Source organism: Artemia franciscana, chromosome 20 (assembly GCF_032884065.1).
Source record: "Artemia franciscana chromosome 20, ASM3288406v1, whole genome shotgun sequence".
In the NCBI taxonomy this organism is placed as follows: Eukaryota; Metazoa; Arthropoda; class Branchiopoda; order Anostraca; family Artemiidae; genus Artemia; species Artemia franciscana.
In genome coordinates this window covers 124,070-149,997 of record NC_088882.1, presented here as the reverse complement: position 1 = coordinate 149,997, position 25,928 = coordinate 124,070, and the positions used below count along the sequence as shown (strand labels likewise).

General features: G+C 34.3%; 2 protein-coding genes across 2 annotated transcripts; both read left to right on the top strand.

Annotated features, from left to right (window-relative positions):
- Positions 1-301: 301 nt before the first annotated feature.
- On the top strand, positions 302-1,717 carry LOC136040300 (ankyrin-1-like). The gene has a single exon (XM_065724543.1). The coding sequence runs from the start codon at positions 302-304 to the stop codon at positions 1,715-1,717; it is 1,416 nt and encodes a 471-aa protein (XP_065580615.1).
- A 436-nt stretch (positions 1,718-2,153) lies between these two features.
- Positions 2,154-6,473, top strand: LOC136040299 (uncharacterized). The gene is made up of 2 exons (XM_065724542.1): positions 2,154-2,741; positions 6,372-6,473. The coding sequence occupies exons 1-2, from the start codon at positions 2,154-2,156 to the stop codon at positions 6,471-6,473; spliced, it is 690 nt and encodes a 229-aa protein (XP_065580614.1).
- The last annotated feature ends 19,455 nt before the right edge of the window (positions 6,474-25,928 follow it).

The window sequence follows — 25,928 nt, the reverse complement described above, 5'->3', positions numbered from 1 at the left end:
TCTATCCGGCAATTTGGAAGTGGTAAAATTGCTACTGCAGCATGATAAAATAGATATAAATGCTAAAGGTGACGATGAATGGACGGTACTGTATATGGCTTCACAGGAAAATAGATTAGAAATTGTAAGATACCTTGTAAGTGAGGGGTCAAATATCAATGCTTAAACCAAAGCTGGCTTAAAGTCTATACATATTGCAGCTAGTGAAGGTCATAAAGATATCGTGAAATTTTTCCTTAGCAAAGGAATTAATATTAATGACACAGACACAGCCAATCTAACCTTATTACATTATACTGTAATGAACGGTCATTCAGAGGTTCTAAGGTATTTGATATCTAAAGGTGCTGACATCAACGCAAAAGATATCTCAGGCTCAAGTCCTTTGCATATAGCTGCTGAGTTTGGTTGTAAAGACGCTATTGAAGTTTTATTAAGAAATGGTGCAATTTATAATTTGGAAGATAAGATTAATAAAAAACCAATAGAAATCAGTACCAAAAAAGACAGAGTCGATTTACTAGAATCAACTGAAATGTTATATAAATCTGTAAAACGGAACAATTCTTCAGAAGTTAATAATTGTATCAAATCTGGAGCCATCATTGACGCAAGAAATATTGGAGGTGAAACATCATTACATTATGCTGCATGGAAAAGCTATGAAGGAATTGTCAAGGTCCTCTTACAAAATAAGGCCAATCCCAATGTGGCTGGTATCAAGAAATATACTTCTTTACACTATGCTGCCAAATTTTCACATTTAGAAATTGTACAAGTTTTACTGTCTCATGGTGCAGCATATAATGCTGTTACTGACAGCGGCATAACACCGACAGAGTTCTCTGTTAATGAAGATATGACTAGACTATTCAATTTAATAAGCGAATTATTTAAAAAAGTGAAGGATTGTGATATTAAAGTTATTCATGAACTAAACAAGATAAAGGATATTGATACAATAAAAGCGATTATGAGTGCTCGTAATAGAGGGAACCAAACGTTAGTGACTGCTGCAATAAAAAGAAATTTTCCCAAAGTCCAACAGTTGAAGGAAATATTCCAAGAAGGAGTATCTGCTCAGATGGATACAGCCTCAAACCTCTTTTTAAAAAAAGGTTACCGAAAAGCTTTAAGCATTTTGAAAGGTGTATTTGAAAGAAGAAAAGAAATTCTAGAACCAGATAATCCTGGTACATTAGATATTCAGAAAGAAATAGCCAAAGTGTTAATTAGACAAGGAATGTACCAGGAAGCTTTAAATATGCTTGAATATGTTGTTCAGAAGCAGAGTGAAATACTGGGTTTGAATAACAAGGATACATTAAGCACAAGAAACTCCATTGCCTTAGTATTGTATTCACAAGGGGAAAATGAAAAATCTTTGGATATTTATGAAGAAGTCTATAAGAAACAAAAAAAAGTACTAGGGTTAAGTCACTCAGACACCTTAGATACTATGTTTCATATGGCTTTAGTATTGAGTAGGCTGGGAAAATATGAGGAAGCGTTAAATATCAATATTGCAGTTTTTGAAAAGTGGAAAGATACACTAGGAGCAAATAGTCCTATTACTGTTAATGCCAAAAATAATATAGCAATGGTACTATTTCAACAAGGTAAATTAGAAGAGTCCTTAAAAATCTGTAAAGAGGTTTTTGAAAAGCGGAAAGAAGCAGTAGGTGCCAATAATCCTGCCACTGTTTACAAAAATTAATATAGCAGTGGTACTATCTAAACAAGGTAAATTAGAAGATTCCTTAAAAATCTATAAAGAAGTTAATCTTGGTGTTAATCATACCAATACCTTGAGAACACTAGAAAGCATTGCTAAAGTACTCTTAAAACAATATAAATATCGTGAAGCCTTCAATACTAGTAAAGGGCGTCTGAGCATTCAACAAAAAGTTTTACAACAAAATCATCCAGAATCCTTGAAGACTCAATACAGAATAGGAAACATACTTTTTGCTCAGCGTAATTTAACTGGAGCGCTTAGAGCCTACAGAGAATGTTTTGATCAAATTACAGCTGTTTTTGGGCAAAATCATCCGATTACCTTAGATATTTTGAAAAAGTTAGAGCAGATAAATTCTAGATTCAAGCTTGAAGGTAAAGAGCCATCAAAAGATTTCTGTTATCTGCAGAAAGATATGAATATTGTTGCTAGTATAGGTGATATACAAAGTGTTCAGCGTCTTTTAAAAGATGGGACCGATATCAATGAGACAGATGTTGATGGAAGAACATCGTTGGATTTCGCTGTTTACCATGGAGACTTAGATTGTATGAAAACCTTAATAAAGAATGGAGCTAATTTTAACCAAACAACTAATAAAGGTAATACACCCTTGCACATTGCTACTTCCAAATGTAACAAAGAAATTGTTGATTTTTTGTTAGAGAATATCAGTCACGACAAGTTATACGACTTCATTAATGCTAAAAGTACTCTTAGTGGTACTACATCTCTTCATATTGCCGCTAAAAACGGCTCCTTGGAAATTGCACAATCTTTATTAAAGCATGGCGCAACTTATAATATTGAGAACAAAGATGGGAAACTACCTATAGACCTTTCTAAGGATCAGAAAGTTATTGATTTTCTGAAATTAATCGAAGAACTGTTTAGAGATATAAAAAATGGCAATGTTGATTCGATCAACAAACTTGAAGGAGTAAAACTTAATGAGGTCTTAGCTATAACAAATGCTCGTAATAATGAAGGGAATAAACTATTGGTAGTTGCTATAGCTAATGGACACAAAAATATTGCGAGTAAATTGCTAGAATTGCTAAAAAGATTTCAAAATTAACAAATTGACGATATAGATTGGCGTTGAATTTTTGAAGCTCTGAATAATTCCGCTAGAGACCTTGTGCCCAGCCGTGGTAAATGCTAAGTTCAATTTAAGTACTTGAGATTGTAATCATAGGAGTTTACTTCATGTTTTATTTCCTATAAAATACTTACTGAATGTAGGTTATCTTCTGAAATATAGAATCTGCGTGAAAAGTGTATTTCATACACTAACCTAAGAGAGGAATACTTCCTCCACTCTACTTCTCTATACTCCTTACTATACTTCCTATACTATAGCAGACTTACATTACTACACATCCAATGTTATAGCATATTTCCTATACCTAGAAAAGAGACAAATGTTTACAAAACGAGTTATCTTTTCAGTCTCTATTCCAAAACAGGCCAGACTACTCCTTGCATTTGAAGTTTAAATATTCTGCTGTTTAAATGGCAATATCAAACGTTTATGTACTTCAATATGGGGAAAAGGTTTTACCACTGCAAATGACAGCAAGAAAGGCAGGGGCTGAAGTTGTTACGGTGTTTTTAAACAAATTAAAGTTGCTAATGTTAATAATTATTAGTCTTACAAGGAATAATTGTCTATCTACAGAAAACTAGGGTTGCATAAAGGCCGTCTCAATTCTAGCTAAGAATACATTGTCAAAGATAAGAAAGTTTATGAAAAAATTCTAAAGCATCAAGCTGAAATTGATAAAGGTAAAATGGATAAAATGGTAAAACCACAGATCTTATTTGATAATAATAATCTCTTGATATTGTAACATGCGACTATTATTAAACGATTAAACGATTGTTAAAGCGCACTATAAAAATATTAAACAACTGTTAACTCGAATAATAAATAGATTAAGCAATTGCTAGGGCATATTGTAAAAATATTAAACTATTGTTATGGCATATTATAATAATATTGAACGATTGTTAAGGTGCATTACAAAAATATTTAATGATTTCTAAGGAACAACATAAAAATATTAAACGCTGTTAACGCTCATTAAAAAAATATTGAATGAATATTAAGACGCACTTTAAAAATATTAAACGGTTTTTGAGGCGCATTATAAAAACATTAAACGATTGTTAAGGAGTATTATAAAAACATTAAAATATGATAAAAATGGATACATTTTTTTAGATTAACAATTTAAAATCTATTGTTCATTTAAAAAAAAAATTAGTTAGCTATGACCATTTGCAAAAAATGATGGAAGTCTAAATAATGTGGTGTCTTATATCCCTTAGATCCCTTGTCGTATGATTTCAAGTATATGGTCTGTAATCCTCTGGGGGAATAAGCCATTACTATTAGCATTACTTCAGAAAATCCACATTACAATTTCTTCTTCCAATAATAAAAATTTAATAAATTTGAAAATCTTCGAATAAAACAAAGAAAAGTTTACAAACAAAAAAACTGACAAAACTATAATTGTGATAAGAAAGAATATGCTAACAGGCATAAGAAACAGGCCAGTTTGGATAAAGCTACGCCATCACCACGATTTATTCGTCGGAAAGGACATTTAATGGGGAAACTTATTCTGATATCCTACGATCATCTCTAAAATTGATAACTGTGCTTTTTGGCCAGAAAACGCAATTTGGCCAAGTTTCTTGCTTTTGAATTAGCTACTATGCCAATATTATATAGCCAAGTTTAGAGTTGGAAAATAGTTTTTTTTTTATTTGATATTATAACTAATTTTATAAAAATTGTGTAAATATGTTAATTGTAAACTATGTCTTTATTTGTGAATTCTTTTGTCACATTTGCTATATTATAAGGAAATAACTGAAGTTTAGTCACATTTCCAGCCTTTTTCCTGTGTTTTTATAGTATTTTGTTTCACCCACAATTAGAAATATGTTTCTCGCAAGTTTTTTTCTTTATTACATTTGAATATTTGACGTTAAAATGCTCTTCTCTTTTCTAATTGTTTTCCAGTGGCTCAGTGTTTTAATCGTTTTCCAGTTGTTCATATAAATTGTATCTTTGCTATAGTTTATGTACCTGTGCTTTTTTGGCTTTTTATCTTTTGCTGTTTTACTGTTTGCATTTTTTTTTATTTATTTTTACTATTTTTACCTTTCTCTTCCATTTAATCTTACTGGTTCTGCCAAATTTACACTTTTCCCATTGTATTCCAATGACCTGACTTTTCGTTTACTTGAGCTTGTACTTTTTGCAATTATCAATCTGTTGTTTAACACTAAGTAATGGCAGAATGACTGTCTTCTATTAAAGTAACTCTTTTGTAAAGTTTGGCCTTATCTGAGCCCTATTCATGGGGAAGCAAGTGACAGCAAGAAAGGCAGGGGCTGAAGTTGTTACGGTTTTTTTAAATAAAAAAAACTGTTGCTAAAGGTCCTAATATTGGGCTTACAAATAACAAAGATTTGTCAAAGATAAGAAAGTTGTTTTATGCAAAAAATTTTAAGGCATTAAGCTGACATTGATAATCAGGATAAAATGGTAAAACGACAGATTTTATTACCTAATAATAATCTCTTGAAATCGTAACGTGTGGCTATCGTGAAAAAATCAAACGATTGTTAAGGCGCATTATAAAAATATTCAACAGCCGTTAACTTGCATTATAAATAGATCTAACGATGGCTAGGGCATATTATAAAAATATTAAACTATTTTTAAGGCATATTATAAAAATATTAAACGATTGTAGAGATGTATTATAAAAACATTTAATAATTTCTAAGGCACATTAAAAAAATCTCAAACGTTGTTAGCACGCATTAAAAAAAACTTATTGGATAGATATTAAGAAGCACTGTAAAAATGTTTTAAAATTTCTAAGACACAATATCCACATGTAGAAATACATTTTTTGCAATTTGATGTTAAAGTGCTTGATGTTAAAGTGCTCTTCCCGTTTTAATTGTTTTCCAGTAACTGCTGTCGTTCATATATATTTTATTTTCGGTACGGTTTATATACCTGTGTTTTTGGCTTTTTATCTTTTGATGTTTGTACTGTTTGTATTTCCTTTTTTTTTCTTTTATTTTTACTGTTTTTATCCTTTGGTTTCCATTTTATGCTGCCGGTTCTGCCAAATTTACACTTTTCCCGTTGTATTCTAATGACCTAGGTTTTTGATCACTTTAGCTTGTACTTTTTGCAATTATCAATCTGTTGTTTAACACTAATTAATGGTAGAATGACTGTCTTCTATTGAAGTAACTTTCTCGTAAAGTTTGGTCTTTTTTGGGCCCTATTTATGGGGAAATTCTAAATTGAGGCTATATAATGTGTTTCTATTAGCATTTTTAAACTTAAACTAGTATACTATATTTTCTAACTAAATTTTAAGAGCAATAGAATTTGTTTATTTGTGGTTTATTGTCTGTAGTAACATTGCTTACATTTCTTAAAATCTTTTGTTGTATGTTATTGGAAGTTTTTTATTGTTATTGTATATTATGGTTAAGTTTTTTATAATGTGTTAATTTGTTTACAATGACCGTATGAGAAAAACCTTGAATGAAGCTGTCTGATGCAATATATTTTTGTAATGTTTTACAGGAAAAAAGGGAAGAGGATTCTACCCTCTGTATCTTATCTGCCTTATGGACAAATCCTATATCTGACAAAGCTCTTTTTATGATGTTTCTCGTTCAGTCGTGATAACAATGTGAAAAAATGTCATTCTATAGAATAGTGTATCTATTTTTAAGTTTTTATTCTTAATTTTAGAAAATGTTGAGTTAAAAAAGCTCAATTTCCTACAAACTTTGACACTAGAACTTGTAGCGTGTTGTAAGCGTAGAACAACATTGTTTATTTGTATTGACATTATTATTGAATGAGCTATATTTTACATAAAGCTTTGGTTGAAACAAGATGCTCCTTTTAAAAAAATTAAAGAGAAATAGGAAGGGAAGCCTTAGTTCATTAAATAATTGCATTTCTGTTTTATTATTGGCTTTTATATTGTGTATCCGTTTTCTTTCAATCCTAAACTGTGAACTGCCGCAAAATGTCAAAAACTACAGTAGAAGAGGACTGATTTGTACGGAATTTTAGACGTTTTTTTTTAATAGAGTTTCCCAAACAGAACTACTTAGGAGTTCTTCAAGCCTTCTAACTCCTTTCCTGAATTCAGGATTAAGCTAATGGTATGAAACAGCATTAAGAGACGTAGGTTTCCTTTGAAGCGGTAATTGTCTTTGGGATTAAAAGTTGTCTTTGGACTATTAACGCATAATTTTTTGCTAGCAAAAAGCAGTGTTAAATTTAAATTATTAGTTCCGCTTGTTTATTTTCACCGCTCAATGTGGCAACACTGAAGAAATGGAACCTGCGTTTAGTAGTGAATATGGACACATTGAAAAGTCTGATATGCATTTTCCCTTTACCCATCGTATTTATGAGGTTCATATACAAGGTCTATAGATTTTGTATTTACAGTCCATTCGCCTGTAAGATTTAAATGAGTAAAATTAAGTGAGAAAATCACAACAACGTTGGGCCTGGTAGGTCATGGGAAACAATTACAGGCAGTGCAATAGCGCTGCCTAAGGAAAAAGTGGTGTGGACAGAGTCTGTTATTTACTTTTTTCTGACTAAGGCATTTCGTATAGAAGAAAATGTCGTAGAAATTTCAAGATGAACTCATTTGATTGGAAATTGAAGGATCTGGCAACTTTTTAAGAGTTAAAAGTGATTGGAGGGTAACTAGCCCCCCTCTTTTAACACTCATCACCTCTCCAAATGTATTTAATCCGAATTTTGAGATAGCAATTTTGTTCAGAGTTGTTGAAAGGTCAAGAAATTATGTCTTTGGGGATTACAACTCCCTTCACAGCTCTCAAAGCAAGGCTTAGTAGTCATAGTAGTTGCCATTAGTAACATTTAAGATTCTTATGAATCGGCTGGTCGAATAAACTTTGGAGGGGGCTCATTCGATTGGAAATCCGAAGTTCTAGATCTCTTTTAAAAGTGAGAAGCAATCGGAGGCCCTCCCCACGTCCTTTTTTCCCCGAATGCATCCAATCAAGATTTTGAGTAACCCAAACTACTAGGGCTAATGCTGCTAATAACTCACCGCAGCACAAAGCCACTTGAGGCTAACACAGCTACGCACGCTCCTTCTCCAACCCAATATATTTAAAGCCTCCCTCTTTACCCCCTCCCAGGAACTTCCCATTTACTTTATTTATGACACCCTCCCATCCCTGAAGAGGATGACCTGCTTTCCGTTTAGCTCTAGAAGGTTGCCCGAAAAGGAGAATCTTCATCAATCTGTCATCCTTCATCCGCAGAACGTGGCTCCTTCATCCGCACATCCGCAGAATGTGGCAACCTTTCTTTCATTATAGCCCTAGAATGAAGGATTGAACCAAATTTTTCGTGCAGCCTTCTATTCGAAATACGGTCAGTAGGCCGGGTACCCAGAACAATCCGTAGGCAATTTCTCTGGAAAACATATAGTAAATGTTCATCTGCTTTTGGAGCACCCATGCTTCAGAGCCATATTCAACCACTGTCGTCATTGTAGCTTCCAATATTCTAATCTTGGTTTGCAGTCTTATTTTCCTATTCTTCCAAACCTGATTTAACTGTGAAAAAACACCCTGAGCCTTGGCTATTCTACTTTTAACATCTTCACTACTCCCACCGTCTTTACTAATAATGCTACCACTTTTCGTTACCCGACGTCACCTTTTTGTCTTCATTTATTCCTGGCCTTCATAACTTAGTATTCTTAATACTAATTTTAAACCTATTCTAGCACTCTGAATTCGCAAAACATCTAAAATTTCATTCATTTTACTCACACTTTCATCTAACATGCTTAAATCATCAGCATAATCTAAGTCCAAGAGAATTTTCCCTCCCCATTTGATTCCGTGGTTTCCCATTGCCTTTCCTGTGTTCCTTAAGACAGAGTCCATCAAAATAATTGATATAAAGAAAGATAGAACACAACCCTTCTTAACTCCTGATTTTATACAAAACCTGCTGCTAACCTCATTTCCTACCTTAACCGCAGCAGTATTATTCTCGTACATAGCACTTATCACTTTAATGTATTTGTCTGGTATACTATATAAGGATAAGGACCTTTGCTGAAGCTCTTCTATAAACAGAATCGAACACTTGCTCATAATCTATAAAACTGAGGACCAAAGTTGCTTGAAAACTAGGACAGTTCTCAATTATTAGCCTAAGAGACACATCCTCAACCTTTTCTAAAACCGTACTCTTCTTCTCTTAAAATTTTGTCTACAGCATCTCTCAGTCTAAAAAGTATCATATTACCAAGTAATTTGATACCTACAGAAACCAGACTAATACCTCGATAATTAAGACATTCACTCTTCTCACCTTTCTTATGCAGCGGTTTAATTAAGTTTTCCTAAAATCATTAGGTACTTTACCTTTTTTAAAAATCATATTCATAATCTTCAATAGCTTATTTCTAACGTCAGAGCCACCATATTTAAGAAACTCGTTTACCACATTATCAGCACCTGGAACCTTTTTATTTTTTAATCCCTTTAGTGCTCTCACTAACTCTTTCTCACAAAACAAATCATTCTTCATATTCAAGGTATAACAAACTTTTTATTTTCCTCTATTTATTTTCCTGCAATTGTATCTCTGTTGAGCACATTCTCAAAATCTTCCACCCATATCTCTTTAACTCTCTCCTTATCACTCACTAATTGTGGCCCCATTCCTATCTGTCACTGGGTCAATTTCGGATTGACTAATCCCTCTCAATTTATTAACCTGCCAGTATAATATTTTACAATTATGTCATCAAGCTGCACCTTCCGGATCCTCGGGAATTTTGTCCATGGCCTCCGCTTCACACCTCCTTAGTTCATATTTTAATGCTTTTCCCACTTTCTTTACATTACTTATGTTTTCATATGATCTATCACTCAAATAACTCTTGTACAAACCCCTTCTCCTCTCTATTATACACAAAGGTTTTTCACCAGTATTCCTAGCTGCAGTCTTAATTTCTTCCCTAAGACACCATCAGCAACTTCTACAACACATAACAGTATCAACAGGATTGAAATGACCCCCGAAAGCCCAGGGGCAAGATTTGTAAGTTCTGCTTCGGGGGCATATAAGTTTTTTTTGGAATGGGTGGTCGTATAAATTTGGATGGGGCTCCTTTGAAAGACATTCAGAAAAAAATAGAGCTCTTTTTATGAGTAGGAAGTAATTGCAGGGCAACCAACCCCCTTCCCCAAAACGTATCCAATAAAAATTTGAATGCAGCTATTTTGTTCAGCTTTGCTAAAAGAACCAGTAATTATGTCTTTTGGGATTTCAACTCCGTGCAGCCCTCTTGGATAGGTCTTTAAGTTTGGCAATTCGTCCATTGGTTACATATTATATAAGTTATTGAGAAAGCTGGTGTATTTGACCTTCACTCTCCAGAAAGACAAAAGGCATGCAGGCGAGCTTTAAGAAAATGCTGTTATGATTTGAAAGAAACTCTTTTGTAGCCAAAAAATGGCGGCCCGAAAATTTTTTTCTTCAAATGGCTAAAACTCAAAGGTACATTACTGGGCTAACGAGACCATGTATTTTGTGTTTGGACGGGTAAATTTTAGAGAAATTGTAAATTAGCCAAAACCTTTGCTTTGCTTCATCAATTTTAAACTCTCGGCTTGTAAATTCATAAGTAAACCTATAGCCCCCAAGTTCCTTATTAATGGGGAATCTAGTATACAAAAAGAAACTATTATTTTTGACAACAGTGGCCCCCTAAAAATGGAGAGAGCACGTGTTCATTGCTACTTTCAACCACATTATTTAGCCCTCTATTGTGGGTAGGTACCCCCAATCTAGATAAATAGTTTTGCGCATTTAATGTTCCATGATTTAGAAACTTACTGAGGGAAGTTTAAAGAAATTCAAGCTGCTTTCTTAAAGAAACAAAATAAATGACAACTTCTAACTCCTCTCAGAGATGTTGCATTGGTATAATAAACAATTGCAGCTAATATTTATTTAACTATTAGTTAATTTTTAATTATCAAATTAGGTTTATTTAGCTAATTAATATTGTAGTTAATAATTAGAGCTAATCGTAGTTGTAAATTGCAGTAAGTGCCATCTTTGAACTCCATTAGAAGAAGTTTTAATAATTTTAAACCAGAATTTTTTTAGATTGAAAATTTCAAGATAGCCAATTAATTTATAAGTGTGAAAATACTGTACATTGAGCTTCCCAGTTGCAGAAGAGATATTGCTGCACGGTAGTGCATTGGTTCCCAAAATGACACGTAGCCCATACAAGACCATTGGTTAATATAAACATTTATCTTAATGCTTGATCTAATTATGTTGAAACGCTTAATTCTCTTAAATTATTTTAAGTGAGGTATATTTTCGCATCGGCTATTAAAAAATGAGAGGTAGCGGGTCATTGCGTACCTGGTGAAGGAGGACGAATACTGAAAAGAATGTAGTTCAATGTCCAGATTATCTAACTCTCATCTAATGAAGGTTCAGATAAATATAGAAAAGGCTAATGGGATTTGAGAAGATAATTAATTTCCCTTTTGCCAGAAAAATATTAAGGCATCTGCCCGATACCTCAAATAGAAGACTTTAATGTTCCATCTCTCGTTTAGCCTTTAGATAAATATATAATGATATCTGGGGAAAAGATCTTGATAATAATTGATATCAAGCTCCTTCGAATTCCCGGAATATTTTGTGCCTGCACCTTTAATAATGGTAAGAAGGGGTATTAGAACCCTTCCCATTGCACCTATGTTTTTCTTACAAACTTATCTTTGGGCTACTCTTTCTGCTTGTTCGTCCCTAGGCACTCGGTACACTGCACTAGCACCCGTAGCAAAATTTGCAATCGTAATTTGCAGGAGGGCTATAGAAACAGCTTTGAACGTCTATAGGGTAAAACTAACCTATCCCTTACCTTAAACCCTCCTGAACCATCAGTGGCGCATAGGGCGTCGACAAAGCTAAAACTAACCTATCCCACGAAAGTCTAAACCAAGTTCACTTTACCTGTAGGTGGGTGAACTATCCTACACTTGGTGAAAACTGATTTGCAATTGTCAGAAGAGCCGATATCGAAGGAGCGAAAAATGACGTCGCTATGAACGTTTGGTCACCACAAGTCAGTTATCACTGTCGTAGCTTTTCTGACAACGCTTGCTAAAACTCTTAGGGCGTAAAAGGTCGATGGGCCGTGCTATCTCAGTTTATACTCGTACGGAAAGTTGGGATCATGCCAGCATTTGCCCATTTGCTCTAAGGTTTCTCTCCTTCCTGAGCTGACATTAGCACACTATGTGCATTCAGTTTGTCAAAATGAAGGATCGCCAATATCTCAGAAACGGCTAAAGACATTGAGCTGAAACTTTTTGGGCATATTGAGCTACATTAAAATGTACTATGTGTATCCTTTTCCTCATAAAACTTTTTTTGATAATAAACTTTTCATCACAAAACTTTTCCTCATAATATATACAATATCTCAGGAACAGCTAAGGGTATGTAAATTTCATGGCATATAGGGAAGATATTGAAATAGATCAAGACATTGTGTGCAACCAGGCTGCCAAGAAGAAATATCTACGATGTCTCAGGAATAGCTAATGGTATTTAGTTAAAACTTCTAAAGGATTTAGAAACTCAACAAAAATGTTGTTTAAAATATGGTGCTCAAACAAAAATAAAGGTATAGATCTGAATAAAAGGGGGCAATTACCCCCTCTTCCCCCCTCATAGAAATACCTCTGATGAAGGAGTAACTAAAATGGTTAGAAATCACAACGGAAAGCCAAGTCAGACAAAGCCTTCTAAAAGCCAAGACGTCTTTTGCACTTTACTAAAACAAATATATATTCAGTATTTTGTGTTTAATAAAGTTCATTAGTCTAATAAATGTTCGTTAGTCTTCTGCGAGGGAAAGAAGGCGATAGATAGGGCCGCTCTTGTTTTTAAATCATGTTTAGCCTTGAGAAAAAATGTTATTGCTGTGTTGTTGCTGATGCTCAGACAACAAATACAAACAGATCAAAATAAAAAGTTGTTTTCAGTAAAGCGTAAATGACGCTCTGGAGTTTTGAAGGTTTTGAGGGCGTTAGCTCTACTCCTATGTGTGGTAATTTTTGTTTGTTTTAAATTTGTCCCGATAATTGTAACTTGTTTTCGATTTTGATCTCATTTATCCGTTGGTAGGGATTTCGGTTCGTTCTGAGTTTGCATTAACATTTGAATTTATTTCTGCTCGTCTATTACTAAATTTAGCTCCTTTATTTTTTATAACTATGACTTCATTTCTGTTTTTCTTATAACTTCATTCCCGCTTTTCTTTTTCTTATTCTTTACTTTTGTTTGAAAATCCTTTTTTGGAAAATTCTTTTTAATTAATACATGGAACGAGCTCTTTTTTCGAAGCGCTATGATAAAAACAAACTTAAAAATAAAGTGAGAGTATTGAATTTTCTAAAAACTAGGCTGATAGAAGGGTTTGAAGTCACATATCCTACAGGCATATTTCCAATATCCTTATCAAGGGATATTTACTGTAAGCAAAATATATAAGAAATTTTCTTAAATTTTTTTTTCAATTGGATGCATAAGTTGGCATTTAAACTAGTTAGACAGCGATGCTGTTTAGTTACTTAGCCGGGAAACAATAAAGCTTAAAAATAATTTTAAGCCTTTTAAATACCCGGGTCGGCCTCTTTTGATCTAAAATTTGGGGGGGGGGGTATTTTGCTAATTCTGGGACTCAATATATTTAGGTGTCTCTAAACTGTAAATACTAATTATTAATTTTGAGGCTGAAGAGAATCAATGAACTACCATAAATAGTTTGCTAGCTCCTCCATGAGGATATGAAAGAAAAATGGTGGTAAACTTTTGTTCGTTTACTACTCCTATCCTCCTCCCCCAAAAGTCACAATAATAAACGAAGGTTGTGCTGGAGGAGGGGCTTGAAGCTTCATGCAGTTTATTCTTGGAGTTAAATTTTTGTAGAGGTACCTTAGTTCAGGGTGGTGAGGTCAGTTATTCCCAAATTTAATATTCTTGAGGGAATGTTCTTGGATATGTGTTGAGATTAACAATAAGCCTACCTTATATGTAGGCCTTATATGCAATGGCGATAGTTCACAGAAATAATAGGGTGGCTAAGTGTATTTTTTCAGTCTAGGGGAAGGGGGGGTATTTTTCTGGTATTTCCAAAAAAAAATACCAACATGGTTCCTTTTTAAAATTTCAGAGGGGAGAAAATATTCAGAGGGCAAAAGAAAAATTTAAGAAGAATAATGATCGAGACCTCCACTTGACCGTCATCTGTCCACAGAACTAAATTAATAGTTAAAAATTATCAGATAAATGTCTTAAGAACAAAAAAAATTCAAAGACAAGCACTAAATCAAAATCTAGTGGAGGCCAATATATGGAAGGAAAAGTTTCTCCTCAAATTTAAACCACTGCTTATGAACTACCCACTTTATATACTGCCTTACTTACAAGTAGATATTATTGTATTTTGCAGTTTTTAGTTTGCTCAGGTACTGGGATTGGCAAAGGGATATCCCAATTTAGGATGTCTTTGGGCCCCAAAATTAGCAAACTTCTACTCCGACTTTAGATCCTAAAGAGCGCCAGCCCGGGTAACGACGAGCCACATTAAGTCAGCACCAAAATAAGTTTCTTCTCTCAGACTTGGCTTTAATAGGCAGGTAAAGTTTATATACACCGCTATATTTGGCCATGCATTTCCTTTCCTTTAAGATTATTAGTAAAGGAAATTAAAGAACATACCAGGAAAAAAAAATTTTAGTTACGAAAATGGAATAGGTTCCATTTATAAGCAAGTCAAAAAAATTTTATCGAGGAAAATTTGGGAGGAAAATGTAAAATAGTATTGTGCTCATATCATTGTTTATTTTAGTTTTAAATTCGTGTTGAGGAAGTTCATTGCCCAGATAATGAGGGGTAAATTTCAAAGGTTACTAAATGCAGTGGAAGCCACCCTAACTAAAAGTTACAACGTAAGCTACTTCAGGCTATATTCTATTTCTAGTTTTCTATCACTAAGGCATAAGGTGCTAAATCAAACTGTCTATTTTGCGGGAAGAAGACGAGAAATAGTTGCCCTTACCCGTATCAGAGGGATAACTTTAATGAACATTTTTAATCATTTTTCATAAATGTGCAGCGTTCGTCAAGTCCCAAGCAAAATGAATTGGGTAAGTCTCTAATTTAGGGGGGGGCTATTAAAAGTCGAAAGAGGCATAAATTCTTTTATTTGACAATAACAATCACATTACTAGATATTTTGATCTAGATATTACTAGATATTTACAGTAACTGTTACCAGCAGTATTTCTGGTGATGACCTTTTGAAGAAATCCTTTTTTACCACTTTTGATTTTTTAATCTTCTCTAAGAGCAAAAAGTGTTTAATTTTACTCTAAGAGGAAAATTTGTCTTATCTAAGATTTGAACCTTACTCCCCATTTTATTATTTAAACTTTTGGGCAAAGAGATTTTTCCCGGATTAAAAAAAAACGTAATAAAGTAGGTCAATTTAAGATTTTTCTATTCACCTTGAGCGCAAACAACTTCAAATCGTGCGCCGAGCCTGTATTCAAAGTACGTGTCTCCCTTCCATAAGGGCCAAGCATTAATGCACTTTTTTGTAATCCATTTTTAAATCAAATTAAATAAAAAAACAAGTGTTTTTAAGTGAAAGTAAGGAGCAACATTAAAACCGAAAACGACAGAAATTACTGTATAAAACTGGCTGTTCCCTCCTCAACGCCCCGCTCTTTACGCTAAAGTTTGACTCTTTCTCTCAGTTCTACTTTATGAAACAGTAATAACTTTAGCGTAAAGAACGGGGCGTTGAGGAGGGAACAGCCCCTTTCATACACGGAGTAATTGCTATTAAGTGTTAATGTTCCCCCTTAATTTCAGTTAAAAAAAAAATATATATATATATAATTTCTGAACGTTTTGAATTAATGCATGTTTGACTTTGGCTCTCCGCAAATGAATAATTAGAATGAAATTTGCGTATTAATTTTTTTTTTTTTTGCTAAATGGCTTTCTCTTAGTTTTGATCAGACGATTTTGAGAACAAAGGTGGGGGTGGAGGCCTAGTTGACCTCCAATTTTTCAGTTACTTAAAAAAGCACCTAGAATTCTTAATTTTTAACAAGCGTTTTTATTAGTAAAAAATATACACAACTTACAAATTAACTTACGTAAAGAACTTCTATATTCGTATATTTTTATTATGTATTTGAGGGAGTTTGCCCCCTTGTTAATACCTCGCTCTTCACACTAAAGCTTTAATTTTGTCTCAATTCTTTAAGATTGATCCATGAATCACAAAGGCTGTAGAATAAATAGTTGAAATTACTAAAAATACTTTAGCGTAAAGAGCAAGGATTTAGGAAGATGAACCCCCCATGTACTTAATAATCTCTGTTCCTTTTAATTTTTAATGCTGGTCCTTACTTTCAGTAGAAAAAACTTTTTCACATTTATTTTTTCATTGTTTTTTTTAATAATGCTAGAAAATCCTGCGCCCCTTCATGGAATTTCTCTTCTTCCATGACAAATTCCTCTAAGGGAAGATCCTCCTACGTAGCCTTCTCCCATCAAACCTTCCTCCTAACCAAAAATCCCCCTGAAAAGGTCTGTACACTCCCAAATAACCATTACTGTATGTAAACACTGGTCATAGTTTGTAACTTGCAGTCTCTCCCCCGGGGACTGTGGGGGAGTAATTCATCCCCGAAGACATAGTTATTATGTTTTTCGACTATCCTGAACAAAATAGCTATCTCAAAATTTTGATCCGATGATTTTGGGGGAAAATGAGCGTGGGCCTATGTGCCCTCCAATTTTTGGGTTACTCAAAAAGGGCACTAGAACTTTTAATTTCCATTAGAATAAGCCCTCTCGCGACATTCTAGGACCACTTGGTCGATACGATCATCCCTGGGGAAAAAGCAACGAACAAACAAATAAACACGCACCCGTGATCGGTCTTTTGGCAAAAAATACCAAGTTCCACATTTTTGTAGAAAACTTGAAACTTCTACACTAGGGTTCTCTAATACTCTGAATACGATGGTGTGATTTTCGTTAAGATCTTGTGCCTTTTAAGGGGAGTTTTTACTATCTCCCAAACAAGGCAAATTTTCTTAGGCTCTTAACTTTTGATGAGTAAGATTAAATTTGATTAAACTTACATATTTAAAATCAGCATAAAAATCCAATTCTTTTGATGTATCTATTAGTGTCAAACTTCCGTTTTTTAGAGTTTCGTTTACTATTGAGCCGGGTCGCTCCTTACTATAGTTCGTTACCACGAACTATTTGAAAGGCGTAAAATCTTAAGCATTATGGGATTGTTTTTCCCTATTTTCTTATTTTATTGAATTTTTCAACCTTCCACTTCTATTCTTTCTAATCTATTTTTTTTCTAATGAAAAAGGTAGAAATTGTTATTAAGAACAATCTCAGTGATATGCGATTTTTTTTCAACTCCTGGCTATACGTATATATATATATATATATATATATATATATATATATATATATATATATATATATATATATATATATATATATATATATATATATATATATATATATATATAAAAAAAGAAAATTTGGAGCTTCTTCGGCCATTTACTTTGGGTAATTACAAGTTGAGCCAAATTTTGTCATCCACTGCCACGCCTTACTAAGCATTTATTTTACTCGTTTTCTAGAACCCGAGGTAAAAAGAAAAAAAATAACAAGTGATTCATAAGATTTTGATGCTTTTTTTAGGAAGATTTTGAAGCTGTTTCTTAGGAATTCTCTGGAATCTTTTTTTCGGTTTCTCTTTAGTGTGAAATGGCAGATAAGCAGAAGTGAAATGAGAAAATAGACTTGCTTTACTTTGTCAAAGGATATATCTGAAAAGGTTTGAACATTTTGTGAACAGCTGCTTCAAAGTTTTATTTTCTTTTTTATCTATATAAGTGCCGATTCAGGGGGTGATATAGTAGTATGGTCTTATCAAGGCCCCTCTTACCTCCTTAGGATAACCGAATTAGCACAAAATTAGAGAAATGACCTACTAACATGATCATGGTACAAAAGATACATCATTAACATAATCCAACCGGCATCTCGTATATTCGACCTTCACTGAATAAGAGGAATTATCAGTCATTATAAAACTATATATATATATATATATATATATATATATATATATATATATATATATATATATATATATATATATATATATATATATCATGAAAAGAGAAATCACCAATGCAACAGCACAAACACATAAAAAAAAAATAATAAAAAAAAAGAGATAGAAGGAGAAAAGGAAGACTGTTTTCCTAAATTAGAGATTAATATAGACCAGAACTTGAATGAGGCCCTAACCCTACTCATCCATACAATCACATAGGTCAAACAGCATAGCCAAACACAATCAACCATAAAGAATAATCCACGGACAGGCAGCCATGTCGTCAATAAGTATAAGTCGTCATTTACCAAACAATAGAAAAAATAATAAAGACAAATAATTCAGAGGCGACAACCCAACACAAGGGCTCATCAGGAGAATACACTGGCCTATAGGGTTTCGCCACTATAGATTCTCTACCCAGCCAAGTGTTGTGGCTACCACAGAATATCCATGGCATCCCCGTGTCAGGTATCACCCCCAAAATACATGCCTATGAAAAAAAACCCAGCAAATGTAAAACAACCAAGTAACACCAAAGCAAGCTTATCCTGTTAATATATCCCTCTTTTTAGCAACAATAGGTAAACTAAATATGATAAAATTTACCAAATCACAAATATTAACACATTGCAAAAAAAAAATTAATGAACTAAACAATTATAGAATTCATCTTTACCATGTGGCTATTTTTAAAAAAATCCAATCTATTAGAAACATTTCTAAAATAAATGGCGCTGCATCATCATTTGTCAAACCTCCAAAATTAGTTGAAAATTTCTTTAAGTATTTCCAGACAATTCTTTTGATATTTATTTAAAAGTTCATTGTAATGAAAACTAAATTTTTTTTAATTGCCAGGTTAATTTATTTGCAGAAAAACCTCTTGATATCAATTTTTGGCTTAAGATTTTACTTCTATTTTCAAAATCAATATAATTACTACAAATCCTTGCATAACGAAGTAACTGTGAGAAAAACGCAGAATACGTGACATTTGAGTGTATATTACTTTCAGGGAATGGGAAATTAATCACTTCAAAATCAAAATCATCCGTTTTATTATACATTTTAAAACTTAATTTATTATTATCACAAATATTAACATTTAAATCTAAGAAATGATCTTCATGACCAGCGCCATGACTAGGTTCAAGAGTAAGCTCTGATGGATATATATTTTTAGAAATATCAATGAAATCCTTACAATTTAAGACCAAAATATCATCTAAATATCTTTTATTATTTGACAAAACATGTTTTAAATTATTTGGATTATTCCCATCATATATTTATATTCTAGTTGACTTAAAAACAAGTCAGCTATAAATGGGCTGGCATTCCCCCCCCCCCCCCCATGGGAATTACCACGATTTGCTTGTACAAATCACCACCAAATCTTATATAAGTATTGCATAAAACAAATTCTAATAACTCAAAAATCATATCCAAGCTGTAACATCTCAAGTTAACTGTGGTATTAAAGCAATTTGTCCATATAGCTTTTTTATTATAAGTGTATATATATATATATATATTTATATATATATATTTATATATATATATATATATATATATATATATATATATATATATATATATATATATATATATATATATATGTGTGTGTGTGTGTGTGTGTATGTATGAATTTCATTTTTAGGGTTGAATGAAACTGATACTACGACACCCATTTGGGTAAAGTAAACCAAAGAATTTATGTTCCTCTATGAATCAATTTTTATTTCTTTTTCTAGAGAAAACTTAAGGTCAGCTTTGTCCCACATCCATGAACATCAATGCCTCTCCCCTCTTCTTTTTCCCCCTTCTCTTTTTTTCTATAACTTAGAAGTTTTGGGATTGTTTGTACTCTGGAATTTTTTAGACTCAGAATCAAATGTGTTGATCAAAATTTTTTGTAGTCTCTTTTGCCCAAAGCTCGATGAAGGTAAGTTTATTTGAATCAAATTTGTGGTTCAATTTTTTTTTCCTATAGCTCAATGAAGGTACGCTTCTTTCAACCAAATTTGTGGTTCAAAATGTTTGTACTCTGTTTGCCCAAAGCTCGATGAAGATACGCTTCTTTGAATCAAATTCGTGGTTCAAAATAATTTGTACTCTAGTTGCATGTCTCTCTGTCTATCTTTGTGAGTTTGTATGTCTAACTCTGTGTGTTTTTATGTGTTTGCTTGTCTTTTTCTCTGTGCCCGTGTGTTTGACTGGCTGTTTGCTTGTCTCTCTCACTGTGTTTTGTGTATCTTGGTGGGTGTTTGCAAGCTACTGTGTCTTTTTTGTGTATTTGCATGTCTGATTCTGTGTGTTTTTATGTTTATCTCTCTCTTTCGCACTCTCTCTCTCTCACTCTCTCTCTCTCTCTCTCTCTCTCTCTCTCTCTCTCTCTCTCTCTCTCTCTCTCTCTCTCTCTCTCTCTCTCTCTCTCTCTCTCTCCCTCTCTCTGTGTCTTACCGGCCGTTTACTTGTCTCTCTCCTTTTTTGTGCCTATGAGTTTGAGTGGGTTTGTGTGTTTTTGGTTTTAAATCGGTGTGCTTTTATGTGTTTTTGTGTATCTCACTCTCTTTTCATGTATGTCTGAGCGGGGCTTTCCTTGTTTCTCCCTGTGTGTTTGTGCGTGCAACTCTTTGTGTTTGTGGAGTTTTTGTCTTTCTTTCTCTCTCTGTGCCTGTATGTCTGAGCGAGTGCTTGTTTGTCTGTGTGTCTATCTTTGTTGGTTTTGATGTCCAGCTCTGTGTGTTAGTGGGTGTATTTGTCTCCCTTCTTTGTGCCTGTGTGTTTAACTGGCTGTTTGCTGGTTTCTTTCTCCCATCTGATTCAAAGAAAAGTATCGCTATTGAGCTCTGTACAAAACATGCTAGATGAGAGAGATCCTATTGATGCTAGAAGAGAACTGGTAGGTTCATCGAGGTTTGTGCAAAACAGAGTACAAAACATTTTGAACCATACATTTAATTAAAAAGAACGTATAACATATGATAAGATTTATTGCTGAAAAACCACTATCACGAGCCCAAATGGGCCAAATTTGCATTTAGCGTCAATAAAACAAAGAAAAACCAAAAACAAACAACAACAACAAAGTTATAAAAGGGTCAATGTCAAATAAGTAAATATTTCAAAAATAATTAAACAATTAAAACTCAAAAACTAAAAGATCAATGCCAAATCAGCAAAATGTTAAAACAAAAAAACTCGTAAAGTTAAAACGGGAATAAAATAATTTGAACAAAAACAATTTAGCTATACGACCAAAAAATAAAAAGATCGACAATTACAAAATGAACACCAAAAATATAAGGGGAAAAGGGAGATAAGAGGAGGGGGTTAACTGATTGAATATGTCAACCATGTAAGGAATGAAAGTAGTTCTATATCTTTCAGTGGCAATTTTTGTTGGGCAAGGAGGGGGATTTTTTTTATGTAGAACACAAGAGGCGGGGTCTAAGGGGTGAGTACAAAAAACTTTGGACCGCACATTTGATTCAAAGAAAAGTATCTTCATCCAGCTTTGGGCAAAACAGAGTACAAAAGATTTTGAACCACACATTTGATTCAAAGTCTATAAAATTCTAAATCCAATAAAGGAGGCAATAAGAGGGAGGGGAGGGTCATTAGGGCCGTTGGAGTTGGAATATGGATGACCATAAGCTCCTTCTAAAAAATAGCATAACAATTGATTCATTGGGGAACACAAGTTGGCTGGTTTACTTTACCCAAGCGCGTTTCATAATACCAATTTTATTCAATGCAGAAAACAAAATGTATTTATAGTTTATTATTATAATGTTGAATTATTCATATGAATTATTCATAATTATATGATTGTCATGGGATTAATGCATATTAAGAATTATAATCATTATTAATTCCTCTTATTCAGCGAAGGTTGAATATATGAGATGCCGGCTGGATTATGCTAATGATGCATCTCTTGTACTATACTCATGTTTGTTGCTAATACATACCAGGCAAAGATTTACCAATAGGCCCACTTGGTCGGGGCCTAGGGGTGCACAATGCTAGAGGGTGCAATAAATTATGACTGAGTGATTTTTTTTTTCTTAAATAAGAGTTAAGAGCTCATATGGCCCTTGTGACGAGGTCGGAAGAGCCAAGAACTCATATGGTATAAGGTCTAGCAAAATTATAAAAATCAAAAGATTGCTTTAAAAGGAAAATCAGAGGTTTAGTGCCGGTCGGGATTTAAAATAAGAACTCTGAGACACGAGTTCCTTCTAAATATCAAAATTCATTAAGATCCGATCATCCACTCGTAAGTTAAAAATACCTCAATTTTTCTAATTTTTCCTCTCCCTTCAGCCCCTCAGATGGTTGAATCGGGAAAAACGACTTTATCAAGTCAATTATGCAGCTCCCTGACACGCCTACCAATTTTCATCGTCCTAGCACGTCCAGAAGTACCAAACCCGCCAAAACACTGGACCCCGCCCTCTAACTCCTCCAAAGACAGCGGATCCAGTCCGGTTGTGTCAATTACGTATCTGCAACATTTATAAGCGTTTTCCAAGATTTCCGACTCCCCCTCCAACTCTCCCCAATGTCAACAGATCTGGTCGGGATTTGAAATAAGAGCTCTGAGACATGAGTTCCTTCTAAATATAAAATTTCATTAAGATTCGGTCACCCGTTCTTAAGTTAAAAATACCTCAATTTTTCTAATTTTTCCAAACCCCAAGCTCACCCAAAGAGAAAGGATCCGTTCCAATTATGTCAATTACGTATCTATAACCTGTGCTTATTCTTTCCATCAAGTTTCATCCCGATCTCACCACTCTAAAAATGTTCCAAGATTTCCGGTTTCCCAGATTTCTCGCCGCCTCTAACCCCCTAAGTCCCCGGATCCGATTCGAATTGAAGATGGAGCTTCTGAGACATAAGATTCTTCTATATATCAAGTTTAATTAGGATCCGATCACCCATTCGTAAGGTACCTCAATTTTCACGTTTTCCCGGAATTCCGGTTTCCCCCTCCAACTCCTCCCAATGTCATCGGATCTGGTCGGAATTTAAAATGAGAGTTCTAAAGCAGAAGATCCTTCTAAATATCAAATTTCACTAAGATCTGATCACCTGTTCGTAAGTAACAAATACCTCATTTTTTCTAATTTTTCCGAATTACTCCCTCCCCCCAACTCCACCAAATAGAGCAGATACGGTCCGTTTATTTCAGTCACGTATCTTAGACTTGTGCTTATTCTTTCCACCAAGTTTCATCATGATATCTCCGCTTTAAGCGTTTTCCAAGATTTCCGGTCCCCTCCCCCCAATGACACTGGATCCAGTCGGGATTTAAAACAAGTGATCCTTGTTACGAGTCCTTCTAAATATGAAATTTCATTAAGATCCGATACTCCTTCGTAAGTTAAATACATTCTAGTTTTCTAGAATGCATTTTAGTTTTTCTCTAATTTTTTAGAATTAACCCTCCCTCCCAACTCCCCAAAAGAGAACGGATCCGTTTCGGTTATGTCTATCACGTATCTAAGACTTCGTAAGGTACCTCAATTTTCACGTTTTCCCGGAATTCCGGTTTCCCCCTCCAACTCCTCCCAATGTCATCGGATCTGGTCGGAATTTAAAATGAGAGTTCTAAAGCAGAAGATCCTTCTAAATATCAAATTTCACTAAGATCTGATCACCTGTTCGTAAGTAACAAATACCTCATTTTTTCTAATTTTTCCGAATTACTCCCTCCCCCCAACTCCACCAAATAGAGCAGATACGGTCCGTTTATTTCAGTCACGTATCTTAGACTTGTGCTTATTCTTCCCACCAAGTTTCATCATGATATCTCCGCTTTAAGCGTTTTCCAAGATTTCCGGTCCCCTCCCCCCCAATGACACTGGATCCAGTCGGGATTTAAAACAAGTGATCCTTGTTACGAGTCCTTCTAAATATGAAATTTCATTAAGATCCGATACTCCTTCGTAAGTTAAATACATTCTAGTTTTCTAGAATGCATTTTAGTTTTTCTCTAATTTTTTAGAATTAACCCTCCCTCCCAACTCCCCAAAAGAGAACGGATCCGTTTCGGTTATGTCTATCACGTATCTAAGACTTGTGCTTATTTATTCCACCGAGTTTCATCCCGATCTCTCCACTCTAAGTGTTTTCCAAAGTTTTAGGTCCTCCCAACTCCCCCTAATGTCACCAGATCTCGTCGGGATATCAAATAAGAGCTCTGAGACACGATATCATTCCAAACTCTGAGACACGATATCCTTCCAAAATCAAATTTCATTGAGATTCGAATCGCTCCTTCGTAAGTTAAAAATAACTCATTTGTTCTAATTTTTTTAGAATTAACCCTCCCCCCATTCCTCCAAAGAGAGTGGATCCGTTCCGAGTATGTCAAACACATATCTAGGACTTGTGCTCATTTTTCCAGCAAGTTTCATCCCGATCCCTTCATTCTAGGCGTTTTCCAAGATTTTAAGTCCCCCCAGCTCCCCCCAAAGTCACCAGGTCCGGTCGGGATTTAAGATAAGAGCTCTGAGACAAGATATCCTTCCAAAAATCAAATTTCATTAAGATCCGATCACTCCTTCGTAAGTTAAAAATAGCCCATTTTTCTAATTTTTCAGAATTAACCACCCCCCACTCCCCCAAAATAGGGTGGATCCATTCCAGTTATATTAATCACGTATCTAGGACTTGTGCTTATTTTTTCCATCAAGTTTCATCCCGATCCCTCCACTCTAAGCGTTCTCCAAGGTTTTAGGCCTCCCAACTCCCCCCAATGTCACAAGATCCGGTCGGAATTTAAGATAAGAGCTCTGAGACACGATATCCTTCCAAGTATCAAATTTCATTAAGATCCAATCACCCGTTCATAAGTTAAAAATACCTCATTTTTTCTAATTTTTCCGATTTAACCATACCCCTACTCCTCCCCAGATGGTCGAATCGGGGAAACGACAATTTTTAATATAATCTGGTCTGGTTCCTGATACACCCGCCAAATTTCACCGTCCTAGCTTACCTGGAAGTGCCTAAAGTAGCAAACCCGGGAAAGACAGACCGACAGACCGACAGAATTTCCGATAGCTATATGTCACTTGGCAGATACCAAGTGCCATAAAAAACTAAACAAATGTGAATTATCGTCAAAATGCCCGGTGCACTTAACTGCCACACAATTCATGTCTCAGATATCCCGAAGTATGCAAGTGACCTATTAAGTTTGTACCCAGACGAAATCTTACATTCGAAACCCTTTTTGGTATAGAATACGGAAGAAGGGGGAAAAGGCTTGAGTCTAACTGACGGTAGCAAGGCTTCGTGACATTCTGATGCTGTCGGCATCTTTCCAAGCATTGATATGGTATTAACAACGGTTCATTGTGTCCCTGCCACAAACTCCACTGGGGAAAAATCCTTCTCCACCCTTCGTCGGGTAAAGACTAGTTAAAATCTTCAATCAGCAAGGACAGATTGACATAATTGTTCCTGATTACTATAGAAGGAAGGTTGACCCAAGAGATGCCAAACGATAACATCATAGACACCTTCACACGAAAAAAAGCAACGAGGAAGACTTAATTGGCTGTGAAGATAAACAGTATTACTTACAGAATAATGTACAATGCACACATGTATTTATATGTTGCTGGCTACGAATGGATTAAACTTATTTCTAATACGTTGTTGGTTTGTATAATTTAATTAATTCCCTCAAAGTATAAATATTTGATTCTGATTTGTTACCATAAGTGATATTTTGTTGCGAATTGCGATAAAATATAAATTTTCAACATAAAGATAGTTTTCTTAAGGAAATTTGACCCCTCCCCCTACGGTGTGAATGCAGCAGC

Coding starts and splice junctions, on each gene's coding strand:
- LOC136040299 (XM_065724542.1), top strand. CDS start 2,154: ATGAATATTGTTGCTAGTATAGGTGATATACAAAGTGTTCAGCGTCTT. Junction 2,742..6,371: donor ATGAAGGGAATAAACTATTG/GTAGTTGCTATA, acceptor AATGTTTTACAG/GAAAAAAGGGAAGAGGATTC.
- LOC136040300 (XM_065724543.1), top strand. CDS start 302: ATGAACGGTCATTCAGAGGTTCTAAGGTATTTGATATCTAAAGGTGCT.